Source organism: Serinus canaria, chromosome 15, assembly GCF_022539315.1.
Source record: "Serinus canaria isolate serCan28SL12 chromosome 15, serCan2020, whole genome shotgun sequence".
In the NCBI taxonomy this organism is placed as follows: Eukaryota; Metazoa; Chordata; class Aves; order Passeriformes; family Fringillidae; genus Serinus; species Serinus canaria.
In genome coordinates, this window is record NC_066329.1 from 13,249,993 (window position 1) to 13,270,422 (window position 20,430).

The following is a 20,430-nucleotide window of genomic DNA, read 5'->3' on the forward strand; positions in this document are numbered from 1 at the left end:
CTCTCTGAAACCTTGCTCTTTGCTCCAGGAATGAAACAGCAGCACCCCAGCTCTATGAAACCTTGCTCTTTGCTCCAGAAATGAAAGAGCAGCACCCCAGCTCTATGAAACCTTGCTCTTTGCTCCAGGAATGAAAGAGCAGCACCCCAGCTCTCTGAAACCTTGCTCTTTGCTCCAGGAATGAAAGAGCAGCACCCCAGCTCTATGAAACCTTGCTCTTTGCTCCAGGAATGAAAGAGCAGCACCCCAGCTCTATGAAACCTTGCTCTGCTCCAGGAATGAAAGGGCAGCACCCCAACTCTCTGAAACCTTGCTCTGCTCCAGGCAGCCAAGGCAGGGACAGCTCCACTGCTGCTGTCCCCACAGAGCCCTCTGCAGCTGCAGGACGTGTTCCCAGCCTCAAAGGAAGAGCTGTCCTGGCTGAGCTGCCTGAGATGGAAGCACCTTCTCCAAGGGGGTGACAGTCCATGGAGCCCTGCCAGCCCTGGGCAGGGAGCTGCTGCTGGGCCCAGGACAGGGCAGGGCTGGGCTGGGAGCAGCACACCCAGCAAAAGGTGCTGCCATGGCCTCTCCCAAAATGACATTTGCTGAGGCTCATTCAGGGTTGAGCTCTCCAGCCCGGCCTGTGAGCAGGAAGACATTCAGAATTTACCATCAGAAGCCCTGAAGAGCTCCAGCACACAGAGGGACCTGCCCACTCAAGTGCCACTCCAGCTCCATTAAGACAAAAAGCTCCTGCAATTTTGGGCAGGCAGGAAAAGAGCACAAAGCTCCCAGTGAGAATATTTACACAGCATTAATTCATTAAATGTTGTTCCTCTGACCAAAAAAATGTTCAAATGTTTTCATCTAATGCATCTAATACAGTTAATGACCTGACAAGGAATTCAGATACTGCCCCAAAAGAAGAGGAAATAGAATGGTCTAAATAAAACATGACTTTAAATGGGGTGGAAATCACAACTTTCTTTACATATGAAAGATGTTTCCTTCACTAGGATTTATCCAAGAGAACTGGGAAATTGTATAAATTCTAAATTAAGCCCCAGAGGCTATTCACACTGTCCTTTAAATAAAATTAAACACCCACTCAGAGCCTTGGCAAATGAACAGATGTTACAAGTGATTTTTCAAGGCTTTGTGTCTGAACTACACAGACAAAAGGGGTTTGGTTGGGTTTTGGGGGGAGAGGGACAACATCTTCCTATTCTGAAATCAGAATTTTAACAAGAGCTGAACTCGAGGAGATTTTCAGCTGTAAGGGTGCATTTGAATCTGCCCCAGCAGCCCTTCATTTCAATGGAGTCAGGAGAAGCTGGCTGGCTGCTGACAGCCCCCAGGAGCTGGGCACACACACTCCTGCAGGTGCAGGCCAGAAGCACTTCCCACTTCCAACTTAGGCTAAGCTCAGAAATCAAAGTGACTGCACGAGCACTGATCCAAGGACACTGCATGGCCATGCCAGAGCTGAACAGCAGAGAAAACATTTCAACTGCTCCCTCAGTCATTCTGGAATGCAGAGCTGACCAAAGATAAACCCAGTTCACTTAACAATACTGCTAATTCTTCTTTTTGAAATGGAAAATTTCTGCATACACAATAGTCTTCAGAATAAAACATCTTCATTCCTATTAACTGAGAGGTGGCATGAAACAATTCCTTTGACCTAGGTGCTATTATTGAATTAATTACGTGTCTAATTTCTATTAGAGGGAGTTGGGGAAGAAAAAACAGATTCAATATAAATGTACTAACAAACCAAAGCTATTAAAAAATAGTAATTTCCCAGCCTCTGAGAAATAAAGAATCACTGTCCAAAGTGCTGCTTGCAAAACCTGGTGCCTAAATTTAAGCCATAATTTGATGCCAGTCTATTACAGGGTCAAAAAAATACAGATTGGGATCCTTGACAGACAAAGTTCTTGTTACTGAATTATTCCTGTGAATGAGAGAGCCAGGAATCACCTGCTGGTTTGACTCCAGGGAACAGAAGGACCAGGCAGGGCAAAGCAGGCACTGGTTGAGTTTCCCTCACGAGAAAAACGCTGCACTGACTGCTGAGAAAGTTCACAGCTACCAAAACCACTTCTATTTTCGGTGGTGCCAGCACCTACAGCATTAAATGCCTGTTCCTTTCAAGATTCCCACATTTCCCAAGACAACCCTCAACAGCCATGATTTGTAAAAGCACATTTCCTCATGCTGCAAGCCAAGCCTCATCTATGTGCCTTCACTCAAGCACTCTCTCCAGGTAACAAGCACCAAGCATTTCTGTTAGGTAATGTTTTCCCTTTGTTTCAGACCTTTTCCATCTGTTCAGTTTTGTTTACTGACAGGAAGCCAATTCCAAGGCAGACAGTGCTACAGAACTGAATATATTTTTGCATTTCACATGTGGCTTTTTCCTTCCTGTCTTCCCTAAATTATGTATTTGTTCAGCTCTGATCTAAAGGGAGAAAGAGGGCAGGGCCTTTTAATTTTCCTTTTAATAATGCTCAAGAAGTATTTTAATAAAGAAATCTCTTTGTGGTTATATCATTGGCAAAACTCCATCCCAAAATAATAATTCAGGCTCATATTCCTTGTTCAAGCAATTCACATCCAGCCCCCAAAGCCAAGAGAGGCTCCAGCCTTTATCTCCAACTGCCCTGGGTCAGTTCAGTAAATGAGGGCTCCACAGGCAGCAAGGGACACCAGCACCAGGAGGAATGGGCTGCACAAACCCTCACCCACCTTCCCCTCCCAGTCCTGCTCCTCTTCCCCCCTCAGGCTGCTAGATCCATAGACAGCCTTGGCTTTAACCACAGCTCCATACCTGTAAAGATTTAAATAAACAAGTACCATCCACTGTCAGCCACTGAGGACTCAATAAACTTTCCTCAGCTGAAGCACCAAGAAGAGCCAGAATTGCCAGTTCTGCTTTTTAAGGTGTCCCCGCCATGGAAATCTCTGTCCCTGCAGCTGTCAGTCCCACCCTGCCCAGGCCATTTCAGCTGCACACCACTCAGTCAGAGATGTTTCTATCCCAGCTCACCAGCCCTGTGTTTTGGATGTCAGCAAAGCCATATCTATGGTCACCTGGAACAAAACATTGCAGAATGCATCCTTTGCTGCATTTAGCCCGTAAGGGGATTTTCCCCCAGGAACCCTTTCCCAGCAATGCTTTCCTGCTCTCCAAGGGCCTGAGGAGCAGCACTGAACCAAATTCACCAGCTACCAACAAACAGGATTACTGGCTCCTTTGCTGAATACTTCTCATGTGCTTTTCTTGCTCTTTCCTCCCCAAAGCAAGCTTGGGAAAGCTTTTTTCTTTTTTTTTTTTTGGCTTCTTTGACAGCCAGACATCTTAATCACATGGAATGTCTCCATTTCTGCTGGGTCTTCTTTCATTTACTTTTTATGATCCTCTAAAAGAATTGGAATGGTACCTTGTAAAACAAGGATTCCTGGTTGCCAGGATGGGTGTTTTAGTTCCTGGCTCATGCACTCTGGTAGGAATCTGACAAAGGCACAGACAGTACACATCCAGATCTAGTCCAGAAACCCACTAAAAATACTACAGGAAACCTGCTTTAAAATCTCCTTTTCAAAACATTTTGCAAAGCATTTGTGCAAAATTCCTTATCATTCAACTGGGCATGTTGACACCCACCAGCATTTTAACCAGAACAACGTTTGATCTCTGCCTTTCAACCTAAAATTGAAAATATTTTATACTCCCACCTCTTCCAGCATGCTCAGTCTCCATGGAGACTACAGGACCATCACTTTTTTTCTTTTTTTTAAATTAACACCATGGCCATATGTCACTTGAGTGCAAATGCAGTGAAATTTTCATGGGCTTTCCACTCATTTCAGTGGGATTCTAGGGCAGTGAACCCTGACAGGGAGAGGTCCAGAGGGCTCCTGATAAGACCATAAAAGCAAAGGTGCAAACTCAAGAGAAGATCCAGTGGAACTCAGCACTTAAGTAAGAGCAGGACTTGCCACAGAATGATGGCCACTCTAGCTCTAGATTTGTTTGTGTAAGCCTCCTATCCAAAATGTCCAAAAGCTTTCACAGACACAGAGCTGCAATGTTTAATGTCATCCCTCAGTGTCAGGACCCAGGCATTCATGTGAAACCCAAACCAGGACAAACCTGCAGCTGGGAATGCAATTCCTGAACAAGCCTGCAGCTGGGAATGCAATTCCTGAACAAGCCTGCAGCTGGGAATGCAATTCCTGAACAAGCCTGCAGCTGGGACTGTGAATCCTGAACAAACCTGCAGCTGGGAATGCAATTCCTGAACAAGCCTGCAGCTGGGACTGTGAATCCTGAACAAACCTGCAGATGGGATTGTGAATCCTGAACAAACCTGCAGCTGGCATTGTGAATCTTGACTTTTCTGGGGTCTAACAGAGGTCCAGCTGGTGTGCACTGTACAGCCTGCAGCATGCACAGGTCTGTTAGGTCACCTGTGCTATAAATACAGCCACACTTCTTGTGGCAAATGAACACAGCCAATCCCCCCCCTTGTTTTCCACTGGAAATAGTTCTGTTCAGCACACCCTGACAGCAGAAGCCTGCATTTCCCTCTGGAGCAGGGTGTGACACTGAGTCCCCCAGTGCCCACCCAGCAGCCCACTGTTCTCATCCTGCACTCTTCCCTCCACTCAAAAACAATCACAGAAAACATGGAGCAGGGCAAGCAGGCAGTCTTGGCTCAGCACCTTCTGTGAAATGAACCAAGAAAAGTCTGGAATTAAAATCACATTTTCCTATGAGGGAGAGACCCCCAACACCAAAATGTGTTCCTCCTCCGTGCCCTTCTGCAGACATGAACTGGGCTGCACTTTGAGGAGCACAGAGGGAAAGCTATCGACTGTGTGATTGTGAAGAGGGATGAGGGGATGGTGCTTTGCTTTGTGCACTGGATGGGAATCAGCCCAGGATCTATACAGGAGCAGCAACAGGGCTGATCAATCTTTATTCCTCCACAATCAAGCAAAGCTGCATCTTCGAGTCCCTTTCCTGACAGCTCATAAAACGACGGTATCGATCACAATGCCCGAATTTGTAGTTTTGACAATAAAAGCAATTTGTTTGGGGAGGGAAATAGCCACAGGAGGTGAATGCACGTGGTTTATTAACTTCAAAAAAATAATTCTTCTGAGCAATAATATGAAAGGTTAGACTGAACTTTTTAACCTTGAAGAGTCTGACTTCCATTTTCCCTGCTAAGACCCGTCCCTCTTGAGAGAGCTTGTGTTGTGGGCTTGGGAGGGGAGCAGGGCTGGCAAGGTGTGCCTCCTGCTTGGCTCCTCTGGCTGAAGCTCTGCATGCAGGGCTCTCTGGAGGGAGCCATTCCCACCAGCCCAGGGGCTGCAGAAGAACTGGGCTGGGTCACGTCCCAGCAGCACTGAACTGGAGTGAGCTGTGCCAGCTCCAGTGCTGGGGGTGCCACAAGGAGCCATCCCCTGATAGATCAGTTCCTGGGAGAGAGGAGAGAGGGTTCAGAGGGCAGCTGCACACAGCAGGTGCTCAGATGAGCAGATGGTCCTCAGTTCAGGAGGCACCTGCAGCTCCTGCCTGAGCTCAGGTGGGTCCAGCCCTGGGACTGGAGCATTAACCACAGCACTGGTGCTCTCCTCAGGGGCACCCAGCCCTGCAAACACACCTGCATGGCACTGACCTGGGGACAGGAGCACTGGCAGTGCCCTCCCTGCATCCACCCCAGTGCGAGGGAACCCTCACACAGAGCTCACCTTTCAGCTCCTCCCCAGTTCCACGTGTTGCTGGTTAAGCCCCAAAGCCAGCTCTGCACTACAGAGCCAAGATTCTCTGGCAATTCCTTAAGCATGGAAAAGAAGAGGCTCCATGAGGGTGGAGCAAGAAAAAGCCACTTTCCTACAGAGCTCTGTCTCAAGCTTGATTGGCTCTCGTGTCCAAAACACTACAAGCTCTTATTTCAGATTGTTCCATCATTGCCTATGGATAAGAATTCAGCTGCCTGGAGACTCTCTATGATGTTTTCCTCTACTCTGTGTATTTTCCTGACACAGATAAGAAATGCCCATCTCGGAGTCAGCTTTGCTGCTGTCAAATCTAAGGCACACGTGCACAGGCAGCATGAGACTCGTTTGCTCTCAAACCTGGCTAAAATCCCCTTTTTTTCTCCAAAGGAAAAAAACCCAATGAAATGAATGAAAAACTGACATAGCTGTAGTTACGTGCTTTATTTCTTTCATTAAAAATGACAGATGTATTCTGGAGCTAGCACGTGTGTAGTACTGCTGGCTGTGTTTATGACAGAAATAAGCAAAGTTCTCTCCTTTGAAATAAACCATCCCACACCTATTATTAGCCAGAGATCTGCACAACACACCACAGCACTTGAATACATCCACTTGCCTGTTGACACCTCTCTGAAACAGGAGGAATATTATAATGTTAAAAATAGAAACCATGAATATTGTTGACGTATAAACAAAAAAGAAAGCAATATCCAGAGTGCAGAAACAATATGTAAATTAAGAGCTAATGGAAAAAAAATCTCATATTGTGGGAGAAAAAAGCTTGAGAAATTGCCTTGACATCTTTATGCACATTCTCGGAGATGTGGCTCGCACAGCACAAATATTAGGTGAATTTAATCTACAATATATGGAAATGGCAATCGCCTAACACCACATACATGTATGTAACTTAATTTGAATTATTAGTCATGGAAATCATTCTCAAGGCCAGATATGCTGCTGCACAAATTTCTTTCATATTTCTACCCAGGCCTTTGGGGGGGAAGCAGCAAAAGCTGTGTGCACTTCTGTGCAACTACATCACATTTTTTCCTTGAAAGCTTCTGGAGTTTTCCAAGTCCTGGAGCCTCTCCAGGCTGAAGTTCTGCAGGAGACTGTGGGGACTGAGGCTGTTTATGGTCAGTGCCTTCTCCTCTGCCCATCAGCTGCCAGAGCAGCCTTTGCAAGGACACTCATGTCACTGTAACTGGGCAGACACAGATTCCTGCACACCTACAGCAGTGCTGAACCCTTTCCAAGTACTATCTGCAGAAAATCAAATGCATTCAAATTGTTGCCTTATTTCCTTTTTTCTCCAGGCTCTGTACCACATGAAAGACCTCCCTCTGCACTTCTCCTCCCCAGTAACACCTTTCTCTAAAGCAACAGCACCTTTTAACAGAGCACATGACTCTGTTAACTTTAATGTCTTCGTTTTGTGACAATTAAGGAAAGATATTCAGCAGAATGAATTGACACACCAGACTGTTTGAAGTGTCCTTTAATCTTCTGGATGATTTTAAAAGTTCAGCTGGGTATTTCACTTAGAGATCAGACTAAAGCAACTCCCTGCTCCCCCTCCTCCTTTCCTTGTCAAATAGCTGTGACAGCCCAGAGAAATGTTGTCTGTCTCGGGTGCAGCCACTGCCCTGGAGTGCAAAGCTCCAGAGGAGTTCAATACAGCTTGTTCCATTGCTAATTTCAGAGAGCATGTAGAGCTGCTTCTTCCCCTGGCTTAGCAGACAAATTGACTTTCTAATTTTAGAACAGGAGACTTCTGCACAGGCACAGATCAAAAATGTTCCTTTTCTGATGATCTAAATACAGATTTATGCTCTGAAAACCCACAGCACCTGAGGGACTGCAAGCTTGCCATGAAGACTGGGATTAGGAATGCTGCCCCACAGCCACTGTGAGAGCACAGTGCTGATACTGCTCGTTCCTGGGGATGGGCCAGTTCAGAGCAGCCCTGTTACTCTACAGCACTGGAACCAGGCTGGGGTGCAGATGAAGGGCTGTAATTTACTCCTGCCTTCCTGTGTTTGCACTGCATCCCCATAAATATACATCCTGCTTTTCCTTCTAGACTGCAGCTAAATATTTGCTTTCTCTGCTCTGCCCCTGGCACAACTCTTCCTTTTCCACTAAAAGTTAAAAAGTTCCATTTACTACATCTTTTTTGTGATGGAAAATGAACTATTCAGACTCTGAAGTGAAAGGGGGGTGAGAGCATCACCTCCAGCCCAGCAGGTCTGTGGTCACAGGGCTGTGCTTACAGCAATTCTCCTGCCTGGGAGCCTTCACCTGCCTGCTAATTGTGCATTTCCATACAATTAAACTCTGCAGTTTCTGGGTTTCTGATGGAAGCACCTCAGTGATCATTAGCAGTTCATCAGGACTTTCGGGTGTGTTTACAAGTCCTGATTCCAACTGAAGAGTAAAATCTTTATTTGTGGTTTATCCAAGAAGCAGAAGAAGCATTTCTTTCCATAAACAAGATTAATCCCTTAAACCACTGCACAAGAGATATTTTCCTAGAGAATTATGTAAGAATGATGAGAGTGCCAAATCCACACACCTAAAGTAAAGAGCAAAAATACAGCTTTTACAAAACAACTGCTGATTCCCACCATCTCAGAGATTTGATCACAAGGCTGCATTTCTAAAACTGTCATTTATCCCAAAACTCTGGAGACAGCTAAATTCCTGATCCTTTGCTGCTGAGAGCCACTGCAAACAAGATTTATTTTCATGTCCTTTATGAGAACAAAGTCTTGATTTTTGAACAAATAGCAATTTTTCATCAAGACATTGTAATCTCTTTGAGACTCTTATGGACTAAGTCAGAGGTTTATCTTACTCAAATATAGAAAACAAATGCAGAATAAACCCACAACCCCCCTCTCTTCTCAGCCTTCTTGGTATTGAATGTGCATAGAATCAAACCTGATTCAATCTATCAGAACCCAAAAAGAATTGCAATATAGACAATAGGTATGCACTGAATGTGCAAATACATCTCTAGCACAAAACATATTGGTGAGATCATGGGAATATCACATGTGGATTTGAAAGCTATGAAAAGAACTAAGACAATTCAAAGTTATTTGTTGCACCATCCTCCCTTCAGTAGTTGACGACTTGGCAAAGGAATGAAGCTATAAAATGAAGATATAAATTTCCATGTCAGAAGTGTATCTAGCTTTTGGGAAAACCAAGCTAAATTGTAGCCATCTTGCCATGTGCACTGGAATTTGGGAGAACAGCCTTGTCTGTTTATATTAACAGACGTTTAGAATTGGAAATCAACTCTCAAAAATAGAAGAACATGATGAAGTTTCTTATGCTTCCAAGCAAAGACTCGAAGACTGGCAAGGGACCCAGTCTGGATAAATTTTGGGTTTGGCATCCAAAATGCAAAACAGAACTTTGTTTTCCCTATAAAAATCGACCCAAATGTTTCCAAGCTGTGGATCTCAGGACACGAGGGAGATGTTATTTTGAACACGTGTCATAGCCAGACTTGTCAGAGCTTGTCTGCCAAACTCCTCCGTGCCCGTGGTCCTGTGGAACAAGTCCCATGTGCTCATGTGAGACTGCTCCTCATGAATATGCATCAAAGATTCACTCCAGCATCTCCTGATTCCTGCAGCTGTTGAAGGCTCCTCCGCTATGGATGCTGACAAGTGCATCATGTATGGACAGCACAGATAATGTCCTCTACACACATGCTATTTATTCATTCTGGGCTCATTTTTCATAAGCATCTTTTGTTCTCTTCCAGGCCTGCTGTTTTCCTTGCCTTCCCTACTTCACACAAAGACCTGCAAGTGTCTGTAAGAAAATTAATTGCTTCAACAATTAACGGGAAAATGCATCTCAGAGGAAACACTTCATAATCGATCTGTTTCCAGGTACAATATTTGCCACTCAGGAATAGATTATTTGGATTGAAAATTATTCAAGCTAATTATTTTCTCTCTAGTATGAGATTAAATGGAAGAGTCTAATAATAAACTGAAAATGAAGAAGTTCCACTCAGCACTTCACAAGCTCACAGTGAAAGGCCCTGTTCCAGTCCTGATTTCAAGGATTCTGCTCATCCTGTGACCAAGGATTTGCTGAAGGAGCCTGTGGCTCTGGGTCTCAGGTAAAGGACTTCTAGAAAAGATGGGATCTTGTCAACACTGAAGGAATTTTCAAGTATTCCAGCTAAAGCTGAGAAAAAGGCAGGCAGGCATTCCTGCAGCATGCCAGGGAAAATTTATCTCAAGAGTCACTGCAGATAGTAGCCATCCATTCAGCTAATTGCACATTTGAATATTAGCTTCAGGTAACCCCTGGAACTAAGAATAACACGAGCACATTTGCATAAGTGCAGGCAATCCCTCAGTGCCACCCTGGCACAGAACCCCAGGCACAGCCTCAGATCTGCTCTGGACCCTCCTGGAAACGGGGCCAGCAGCAGATGCACCCCGTGCCAGGGCCACGTTCCCATGGACTGGCACTTCTCATCACTGAATAAGAGAATGGCAGATTTAACCAGGGTAGAAAACAGCTTTGAGATCCTCAGCCCAACCCACGACCCAACACCACCCTAATAACCAAAGCATGGCTCTGAGTGCCATGCCCAGGGACGGTGACTCCACCTGGGCACACAGTTCAATCACTCTTCCAGTGAAGAATTTTTCCCTGATGTCTCACCTAACGCCCAGCCTAGGCCACTCTCACAGGCAGAGCTAGCAAATACTCACATTTCCAAGTACACCTGATACAAACCCACATTTCTACTTCTGACACGAAGAACTCTGAGGGCTCCTGAGTGCCAAAGGGAACACACTCTGCAGTAAATCCTGCACTTTCCCAGAGAATCATGCAACAGGCCACTGGTCCCTTCCCAGCTCACTCACTGCCATGGATGGTACAGCCTGTACCCCACTCCCACACACTCTAAAATCCTCCTGTCTGACTTCTGCTGGAATGTTTTCTCTGTGCATTCCTCTGCTCACATTCAGTGCCAAACCATCGTGCACAGAACAGGATTCATCACTCACACAACGAGCGTGGACTGCAGACTGAGCCCCAGCCTCTGACAGACACCAAGTGTGCTCCAGAGAACAGCACAGGATCCAGCTCCAGACCACGCCGGGCTGGAGTGTGCTGCTGGAGGGGCAGATCCCCATGGGAGGCACAGGACACACTCCTTGCATGGCACCCCCAACACCAGGGAGCACACCCAGCTCTGCAGGGAGTCCCACAGCTCAGAGCCCAGGTTTTACACACGTGTCCATGTCAGACTGAGTGACACCCTCTGGGACAAGGCACCCTAAACACCCCAATTCTTCTGCTGGCAGGGAAGCCAGCAGAAACTCCAAAGAGAGCTCAAAGACACACCAGCAGTAATTCCAGAGAGCTGTGCCTTTGATGCACCTGCACAGTCAGAGCTGAAGCCATAAAGTCATGCAAATGCCCAGGGAGCTCAGCCCTGTACTAGCAGCTGGAATTTATTTAGGCCTGGCTTTGTGATTTAGAAGGCTGTGTTACATAATTCCCTAACCTTCTGGCCCACACTTGGTCCTGTGTTGATTTAGATGTGACAGATTGATTTTTTTCACCCAAAACATGGGAATTCCCAAGTCTCAAGAGCAGCAGGCATATTTTTAGCCTCAGCTCATATTTTAAGTCATCCACTCAACTTTCCAACTCTCTCAGTAATTAGTATTACTTCTTACAAGATTTCCTCCTAAGGGAAAAAAAAATCAACAGCAGTATTAGAGATATTTTCACAAGACACACTTTTGCATTTAATATTAGATTTTCAATAGACAGGAGATTACTCACTTGCTGTCTCTTTTGTAATAGAAAGCAAACTGGTTTTGTCCCACTGGAATTGTTATTTTTAGCCTCTGGGCTACTAAAGGTTTAAGAACTACAGTGCTAAGTACCACAAACACAGAGCAATCATAACAATGATGAATCCTGAAGGTTCTTAAGGGAAATAATTCTTTCTCAAGCTTAAAATTATATTTATTACACTGGGTAATACCAGGGTAAAAATACAGACACTAAATATGAATGAGGTTATCCAGGGTATTGGAAATAACTGTAGCTGCTTCAACACCAGACAGGAAGAAGGGCCTCTGCTCAGCAAGGGAGGTGACAGCACCCCCAGAACACCTGCACCTCACCCAGGAGAGGTCAAAATTCCCAGCAGATCCATGAATTACCTGCCTTTTCTGTCTCTGACTGAAGCAGCAAACTGCCTCACCTTAGATTGCTTCCCTCCAATTATCTGATGCCCAGCTCTTCATGCCAGAACTGTCAATGAAAGGGGATTAAGCCCCAACATTATTTACTGTTTGCAGAGCAATTGCTTGCAGAGCTGCAGTTCCTTCAGAGGAGCCCCTGAGAACTCCCCTCAGCTGCTGATGCTGAACGTGGTGCTGCAGAACCTCATTTTATCCACAGCACTGCACGGGTAACTCACAGAGAGCAAGGCTGATCACCAGCACAGCACAGCACAGACAGCTCTGTGTCTGGAGAACCTCTTGAAATGCCAAAAATGAAACTCTGACTATTCCCAAGAGAGCACCAGAAAAGGATCTGTCATTGTGTGAGCACAGGAATCATCAGAACTGCTCAGGTCCATCCACAGCCCCACCTCTGACCCCTCACAGCGACTGCTGCTGAAGCCAGCACAGCTCTTCTTGTATTCCAGCTGAGCTCATGGACAGGGAATACTGAGTACCTGCTCTGTGCTCCATTTGGCATCATCTGGGAGCCCCACACGTGAAGCACCTTTGGATCCCTGCCTTCCATGACTATTTTTATACTTGAAGTAAAACCCAGTAAGACTGAATCCAGTATCCAAAGGGGTAACATGCTTCCAGATGAACTGGGCCAGGAAATGAAATCCATCCTCCTTCCAAGCAGCCAGAATTGCTGTCCCAAGCTGTGCCCTGAGCCACAGCTGGCTGAGCTGGGGGAGGTTACCCTGATGCTGCCATATGGGGACGTGGAACTGCTCCAGCTCAAATTAAGGAACACTTTTCCAGCTTGTCTCCAGCTGGGACAGTGCAGAGAACACACAATTTCCTCCCAGGGTTTCTGGATGCCCAGAGGAGGACTGCAGAGCTGTGCTGGAGGTGTGCACAGCCAGGGGAGGACACCAGCCTGCAGTCCCCACTGTCTGTCACTATTCCCTGGACTCCTTGCCCTGGAACACACTGTCACTAAAGCAGAGCCAACCCTAAGAATGGCCAAGAAAAATGAGACCTCCTGCAAAGCCCTCTGAAAGGAATCAACATCTCCTGAATATCATGATTCCATCCATGCAATGAGAACTGGCAGCCCCAGCCCTGCCTGGGTGTGTGGGGAGCCAGCCCAGCTCCCACAGAGATCCCAGCTCTGCTCCAAGGACTCCAGTCCCAGATCTGGGGCACCACAGAAGTGACAGGCTGGGATTTCAAAAGGGTAATCCCTGAATGAGGGAATTTATTTTCTTTAACAGCTTCAAAGACAGGGCTGATTCTCCCCTTTCCCTCTTCCAGCAGCATCCTGCTCAACACCAAAGGAGCAGGAACAGCCGTGCTCCCCGAGGAGAGCCCGAGCCTGAGCTGAGATTAAAGGGAATCATCCCTGCCCTTGGAGCTGCAGTTCCCTGGGTTACCTGCTCCAGGTGAGTGCCAGAGCCAGCAGTGCCCCCAAGATGCCAAAGGCCATCCCCATGCCTTTGAAGTGCTCCAAATGAACGAGTCTCAAACCATCAGGTGGAAAAGTTGGCTAATAAGGCCTTTATCGAATACTTGGTTATCATTTCATCTCTTTCCTTTTGATTTGACCCCAGATGATAACCATAAACATCTTTTCTATTCTATCAGCATTGCATAGAATGATTTCAAGAACAATTCTGCATTTCTTGCTAAATAACATAGTTTTCTTTTTTAAAAAAATGGAAAAAGTGGGTCAGCATGTAAAATAATAATGCACTGAGGCTTGGTTCAGACAAATTTATTTTGCCTCAACATCTCAAGGGGTTCTCTCTCTGAGGGCACATTTAAGCTCTAAAATGAGAAATGGAGGTCTGTGACTAATTGCCTTCAACCAGAGGAATGTAAAGATGACTCCTGAGATGTTCAGCACTTCCACACGATCACAGCAGACACACTCGTGGAAGCCTGGAGGTTTCTAATGACACAGGAAGGAAACAGAGAAACCCAAAGTGTACACAGCATGAAACTCTGGAAGAACCCAGGGTAAATATGTTTGCAGCTGATCCTTACCCTCGTGTCTCAGAAGCAGAAGTGCAGCTCAACCCTGCTGTTTCTGAATTAAATGAACATATCCTACCTGCCCAACAATAGATGTCCTCCTGTATTACATCAGCACCAACCATGCTCAGTGAACAGACAAATTTAGGGCTGGATAATTATTCTCAGAAAGCAATTTTGGAACCACATAAAAGCACCACCTTTCTCCCTTCCCTCCTGTTTCCCTCAATAATAAAACCAGGACTAAAAAATGAATAGGAGAAATATTTTTTTGCTCAGAATTCACAAACAAATAAAGCATTGGGTTGCCACTAAAATCCCCAAACATCCAGCCTAGCCCAGCCCTTCCCCCACTGGGCCTGTCCAGCTCTGAAAACATCACCCTCGAGTCCATTCCATTCTCAAAGTCTGATTTCTGCAATCTCTTTCTTGCTTTTATTTCACAGTGACAAAGTGAAGTTCACGTGATTCCCACAGGATGGGATGTGACAAAATACAAGGGGATTTTTTTACTACATCACACGTCCTTTTCTCTCATTTTAGAGCAGAAATTTCTCTTTCCAAGCAATAATCCATTTCTAGGTGAGCACAGTCATGTGAGCAAGGAAAAAAATTAATGGTGATCTGAAACATTAAACTACTTTTATGAAGCATTTTGATGAACACAGGCAAGAGACAGAGTGTAATTATTGTGGCCATTAGGCTGTTATTTATGTTAAATTTGTTGCTCTTGCTGGCTTCAGAAGTGTTTTAGGACTACAGCACTCTTGGGAGTCCATCAAAGGTACTGGCATGTGCAACAAGTAAGAGAGTGAGGCAATAACTCACTGCATTTACAACATGAAAATGTTTAATAATTGCATGGGAAAATGAGAGAAACAGGGCACTAAGGACAATGGCATAAATGCAATACAAAGAAAATATTGTGTAGAAAAATCAAAGACAATGCTGACATACATTTTCCAGTCCCCTGTTGTTATTTAATATCAAGTAATTTCTTCAGTTATTAAAGTGTTAAGAAAATGAAGCACTGAAATCCAGTACCATGAACAAATGAGACCTGCAGGAATAAATGAGGAATATAGCCTGGAAGATCCTGTTACTGTCTCTCACTGTGTTCACGTTCTCACAAACTGATTTAGTCACTTGCAGTTCAAACTGAAATCAGTTTCTCTGACAGCAGCATCTGGTTTCAGGCAGCACAAACCAGCAGCTCCTTCAGTGCTACAGAACTGAGGAGGAAAAGCATCAAAACAAATGCTGTCCTTGTTACACTTCCAGAAAAAGGGAAAGGAAATTGCCAAGCAAATTATCCATTATATAACTGAAATCCTTTCAGTGATAAGGCAGGAAATGTTCATTAAGGTTCTACTCAGAGATGGCCAAGCTTTGTCTGTAATTATTTTGTATTTGACTGAATCAGTGCCTTCATTCCTGCCACAGGCACAGAGCACAGCAGTGGAATGGGAATAACAAACATTTCCCCCCAAAACACAAACATGAACAGAATATTGGCAGAGGATGGTGACACCCATGACTGTCACAGCAGACCATCTTGCCTAATGTCTCCCCAGCAGCTGTGGATGGAGGGAAGTGCTGCCAGTCGTGTTCTGCAGAGGAGGAAAACCCAAGAAATCTTCATCTTCAGCCCCCCAGGGATTTTCCAGGCCCATCCCAGCTGGCACAGTGCTGGTCCAACAGGAGCACAGGGGAAGAACAGGCAGGAGTCCAGAGCTTGAACTTCTGCCGTTCCTCCTCTCCAGCAGCACTGGCACAGCAGAGATGGCCCATTTTGGGCAAGGTGAGACCCAGCCCAGAGCCAGGGAAACACTCAGGAAATGCAGGACTCCTGAATCTCACCTCGGGAAATGCAGGACTCCTGAATCTCACCTCGGGAAATGCAGGACTCCTGAATCTCACCTCGGGAAATGCAGGACTCCTGAATCTCACCTCGGGAAATGCAGGACTCCTGAATGTCACCTCGGGAAATGCAGGACTCCTGAATCTCACCTCGGGAAATGCAGGACTCCTGAATCTCACCTCGGGAAATGCAGGACTCCTGAATCTCACCTCGGGAAATGCAGGACTCGTGAATCTCACCTCGGGAAATGCAGGACTCGTGAATCTCACCTCGGGAAATGCAGGACTCCTGAATGTCACCTCGGGAAATGCAGGACTCGTGAATCTCACCTCGGGAAATGCAGGACTCCTGAATCTCACCTCGGGAAATGCAGGACTCCTGAATCTCACCTCGGGAAATGCAGGACTCCTGAATCTCACCTCGGGAAATGCAGGACTCCTGAATCTCACCTCGGAAATGCAGGACTCCTGAATCTCACCTCGGGAAATGCAGGACTCCTGAATCTCACCTCGGGAAATGCAGGACTCGTGAATCTCACCTCGGAAATGCAGGACTCGTGAATCTCACCTCGGGAAATGCAGGACTCCTGAATCTCACCTCGGGAAATGCAGGACTCCTGAATGTCACCTCGGGAAATGCAGGACTCGTGAATCTCACCTCGGGAAATGCAGGACTCCTGAATCTCACCTCGGGAAATGCAGGACTCCTGAATCTCACCTCGGGAAATGCAGGACTCCTGAATCTCACCTCGGGAAATGCAGGACTCCTGAATCTCACCTCGGGAAATGCAGGACTCCTGAATCTCACCTTGCTGTGCCATTCACCTCATTACTTGGGGAACACACAGAAACAAAACCGGCCAGCTCCCAGGGCAGAAGGAAAGGATGGCACAGATTAGGAGGCATCTCCCAGACTCAGTGAGGGTTGGAAGGGTTTCCCCAGTCCCATTTCTGATCCCTGTTTCATTCCCACACCATTTTCCCTTTGCTTGTTTGGTCACCTGCTTGCAGGAGAGGGTTGGGGGATCGATGCTTCACGGGAACAGCAGTGCTGTGCAGATGCTACAAGCACTAAACCCATCTAACCATCTCCTGGGCCAGGATTTACAGTGGTACAAAATTATTGCTGCCTGAGAAGGAAATCAGAAGAACTGGGGAGAACTTTCTAATTGCTTCACCATTAATCTGGAACACTGTCGCCAGCCCGTAATGAGCAAGGCACAAGAACTTCAAATCATTTTTGACAGATGGGCTTAATTAGTTATTCCCAGACAGAATCATAATATTTGCTGTTAATATTCATCTGAAAACACCCTGCTGGCTGTGATAATATTTATATGTTAATCCTGTTACGATAAGCTCTGGTGCCAGAACCTCTCCAAACAAAATGACGGATATATTTCAAACCCCGAGCTGGGAAGGCTCTGCCATTCTGCTCTGGGTTGTCACTTGCACAAGTGCCTCCTTAAGCCGTGAAATTACACTTGTCACACTGAGTTAGCTTTATTAACACTATTTTCTGATCCATGTAAAACTATCAGGCACACAAAGGTACTGAATCTGCAGTTAATTAACATTGCCACCTTTGCATCCATGTGATCAGACCTCTGCTTTTTAGCAGAAATTAAAGAATGTGCAAACAGAGTTGCTGTAATTTCTAAATGAACTGTGGAGGCCAGAAATTTGGTAAAGAACATCAATATTTAACTGTGACACAGTGTGCCTATTTGGTGACATCAAACATTTCTAGATAAGGATAAAATTATTTCCCAAAATCTTAGAGCACATGTAATGTGCTCTTCCCCCATGTAATGCTCGATCCTGCTTCTCCAAATGCAGAGCTAAACAGAGCCAACTACATGTAATGAGGAAAACAACACACTGGGTACTGCACTGCAACTCTTTGCACTCGTTTACAGAGAGGGAGGAAGAAGTTCTCAGAAGTGAGAAAACCAGAAAATCTCAGCTGGGAACTCGATGGAGCAAATCAAACCAGGAGTCACAGCAGAGGTGCCCACACACCTTCTCCTGTCTGGGTTTTCTTTCCAGTAACATCTGTGTGCAGCCCCAGATTTCTTTAACAAACATCCAGCAATGTTTATACTCAGCATGTGCCAGCACACAGAATCCACAGCCACCACATGAAAGATGACATAGTAATTTATTTTTTGTGTACCAGGGGTCATTTTAAAGGATTGCCACCAGATGATGAATAGTGAAGGGAAGTTAAGTTGCCAAGATTCAATTTCCCCATGGGGCTGCTTTACATTTTCCTGCTGAGGAAGAGAAATCAGGCAAATGCACTCTGTGGGCCCAACAAGATAAAGTGTGATGGAAAACTCATTGCTGAAAGAATCTCTGATTTTGATCCAGTGCCCATTTCTGTCAATGAAAATATTCATCCTTTCTTCCAGTAGCTTTGAGGGGGGATTTTAAGGAATCAGTCTGTGCCCACCTTGGCATACCCACATTTCTGCTCTGCCCAATGCCATTCAGCCAGACACATGGCAATATATGCTTTGGGTGAGGAAAATTCAGCATCTATAGCAAAGGAGCTGTGTAGACTCTGAGCTGTTATAAGCAGAAAGTGATTACAAAGGGAAGTTCTTCCCTCGCTCTTTTTGTCCATACAGGCAGATTGCAAGGAGATGAAACTTCCTAATTATTAGGTTCAGAAGGTATTTACTTATCTATCATAAACCACGTAATAAATCCCCAAACCCCATCAGATTCTGTAACATTTCACACATGAATCACACCCATCATGTGGGAGGTTTTCTATCAGCAATGCCAACCACAAACAAAGGCAGTCTGGTCCTTATAAATGTGCACTTGACTTGCAGTTCCAGCAGCAATGAACAGGAAGCAGCACGTTGTATAAAAATGTATTCATTAAACCAAAGAGTTTTGATTAAAAAAGGAACATCCACCTGCCAGATGAAGGCATTTTAAGACATGTCAATGTTGCAGAATGGGAATGGAAAACAGAAAATCTATTTCCTTCTGCAGATCAAAAATTCACATAAATCTCCCCCTCAACATCATTATCATACAGTCATCACAAAAGACCAAAACAGAAACAAGGAAAAAACCCAGCAAAGAAAGGAAAGGGACCCAACCCACCAAGAAAACCCCAAGTAAAATAAATAAACCAAACCAAACAAATCCACCACAAACAGCCATATGAAGGTAATTTAAGAAAAATTAAACTAGCCACAATCAAACTCGAAGCTATGAAACACTAATCATTTGTGACAAGAACATTTTCTGTTAGCTTTCACTTCCTTTGAGCACTAGGACTGAGTAACATTTCTGTGGTGGATTGAGCAAGGAGCACAAACCAAAGTCACAGCTTTTCCACAAGCATTTCCTCATGCACCACAGGAAAATGTATCAAAATCGTTAAAATGCACTGAAAGCAGCCCAGAGTAATGAAAAGCAAGGCTGCTGGACATGACCTACCTGCTGTCAGCAGCAGATTTCCTCTGGCACACAACCACAGCTGGTGCATATTTGCCAGTGTAGTCCAGACTATCCCTGATGTCCCACAGGTCCGGGCTGCTGGCTCTCACACTGACAACGTTCACTCCTCTCTTCACCTTGGCCCTGGGAAAGCAAGCAGGCATGGCACAGTCAGACAGGGAGCACCAGCTCCATCCAGTCCTCATTTCATCATGTTCTCATTACTGCCCCACAGAACATGCCACCACTCATTAGGAGTTCAACTGCAGGACAGGGAAAGGAGGTGAGAGGATTAATTGGGACTTTCATATTTTGAAGGCATTGTATCAAGACAGAACTGGATTGAACTAATGGTAATTACAGCTTTAGTCACAGCTGGATTGAAGGGTAGGTGTGCCCTGGAGCAGGCTCCTCACTCCTGCTCTTCCCTTGCCCACACTCTGGGCACCACTGGGCACGTTAAGGCTCTCTCCTGGCTGCAAGGTGTTGCACTGGAGCAGAAAGTGCCATTTTTGGGGTAAAAACAAGGGAATTGGGTGCTGGAGTGAAGAGCCATTGCTAAGCCTTACTACGAGTAAAATCCACCCTTTCTCTCCTCCCTCCCTGGATTACTCTAAGATGACAATCCTTATCTTTGCTCTTATTTTCATCAGCTTTTTGAGTCCACAACATTTTCTTTTAATACTTTTGGGATTAACTGTGCTGTCAGCTCTGAACTTATAAATACTCATTTAAAAAAATTCTTATTTTTCCTAAAGCAACTGATTTCTCTGGAGCTGTTTCCCTGTATGAGAGGTTCAGCAACAGGAAAGGCCATATGGCAACCTGGGCTGGCTCCTAGGGAGAGGCACTTTGTGGTTCTCATGTGCTAGCATGACACTGGGGTTGCATGGTGAAAAAACAACCAGAATAAAAACTTATTAACTACAAGTGGAGAAGAGGGACTTTATATGGAGAGAGATGCACTTTCAAATATGCTTCAATTCCTCTCATCAGGTGTGGCATTCTTTAATTCTGCCTCTCTTTCTTCCAAAATTTCTACCTCAGGGCACTATAGAAT

The 20,430-nt window shown here is 45.4% G+C and overlaps 1 protein-coding gene across 2 annotated transcripts in view; it reads right to left on the bottom strand.

Moving 5' to 3' along the window:
* LOC103818337 (transmembrane protein 132D) overlaps positions 1-20,430 on the bottom strand; it is a 187,496-nt gene that overhangs the window by 95,966 nt on the left and 71,100 nt on the right. For both annotated transcript variants that reach the window (XR_003945358.2, XM_009092640.4), the window contains exon 3: positions 19,371-19,514. Coding sequence is in view for 1 of the 2 variants with exons in the window: in XM_009092640.4 (XP_009090888.2) it covers positions 19,371-19,514 (144 nt within the window). In the remaining variant the exon portion in view is untranslated. The remainder of the gene's footprint in view (positions 1-19,370; positions 19,515-20,430) is intronic.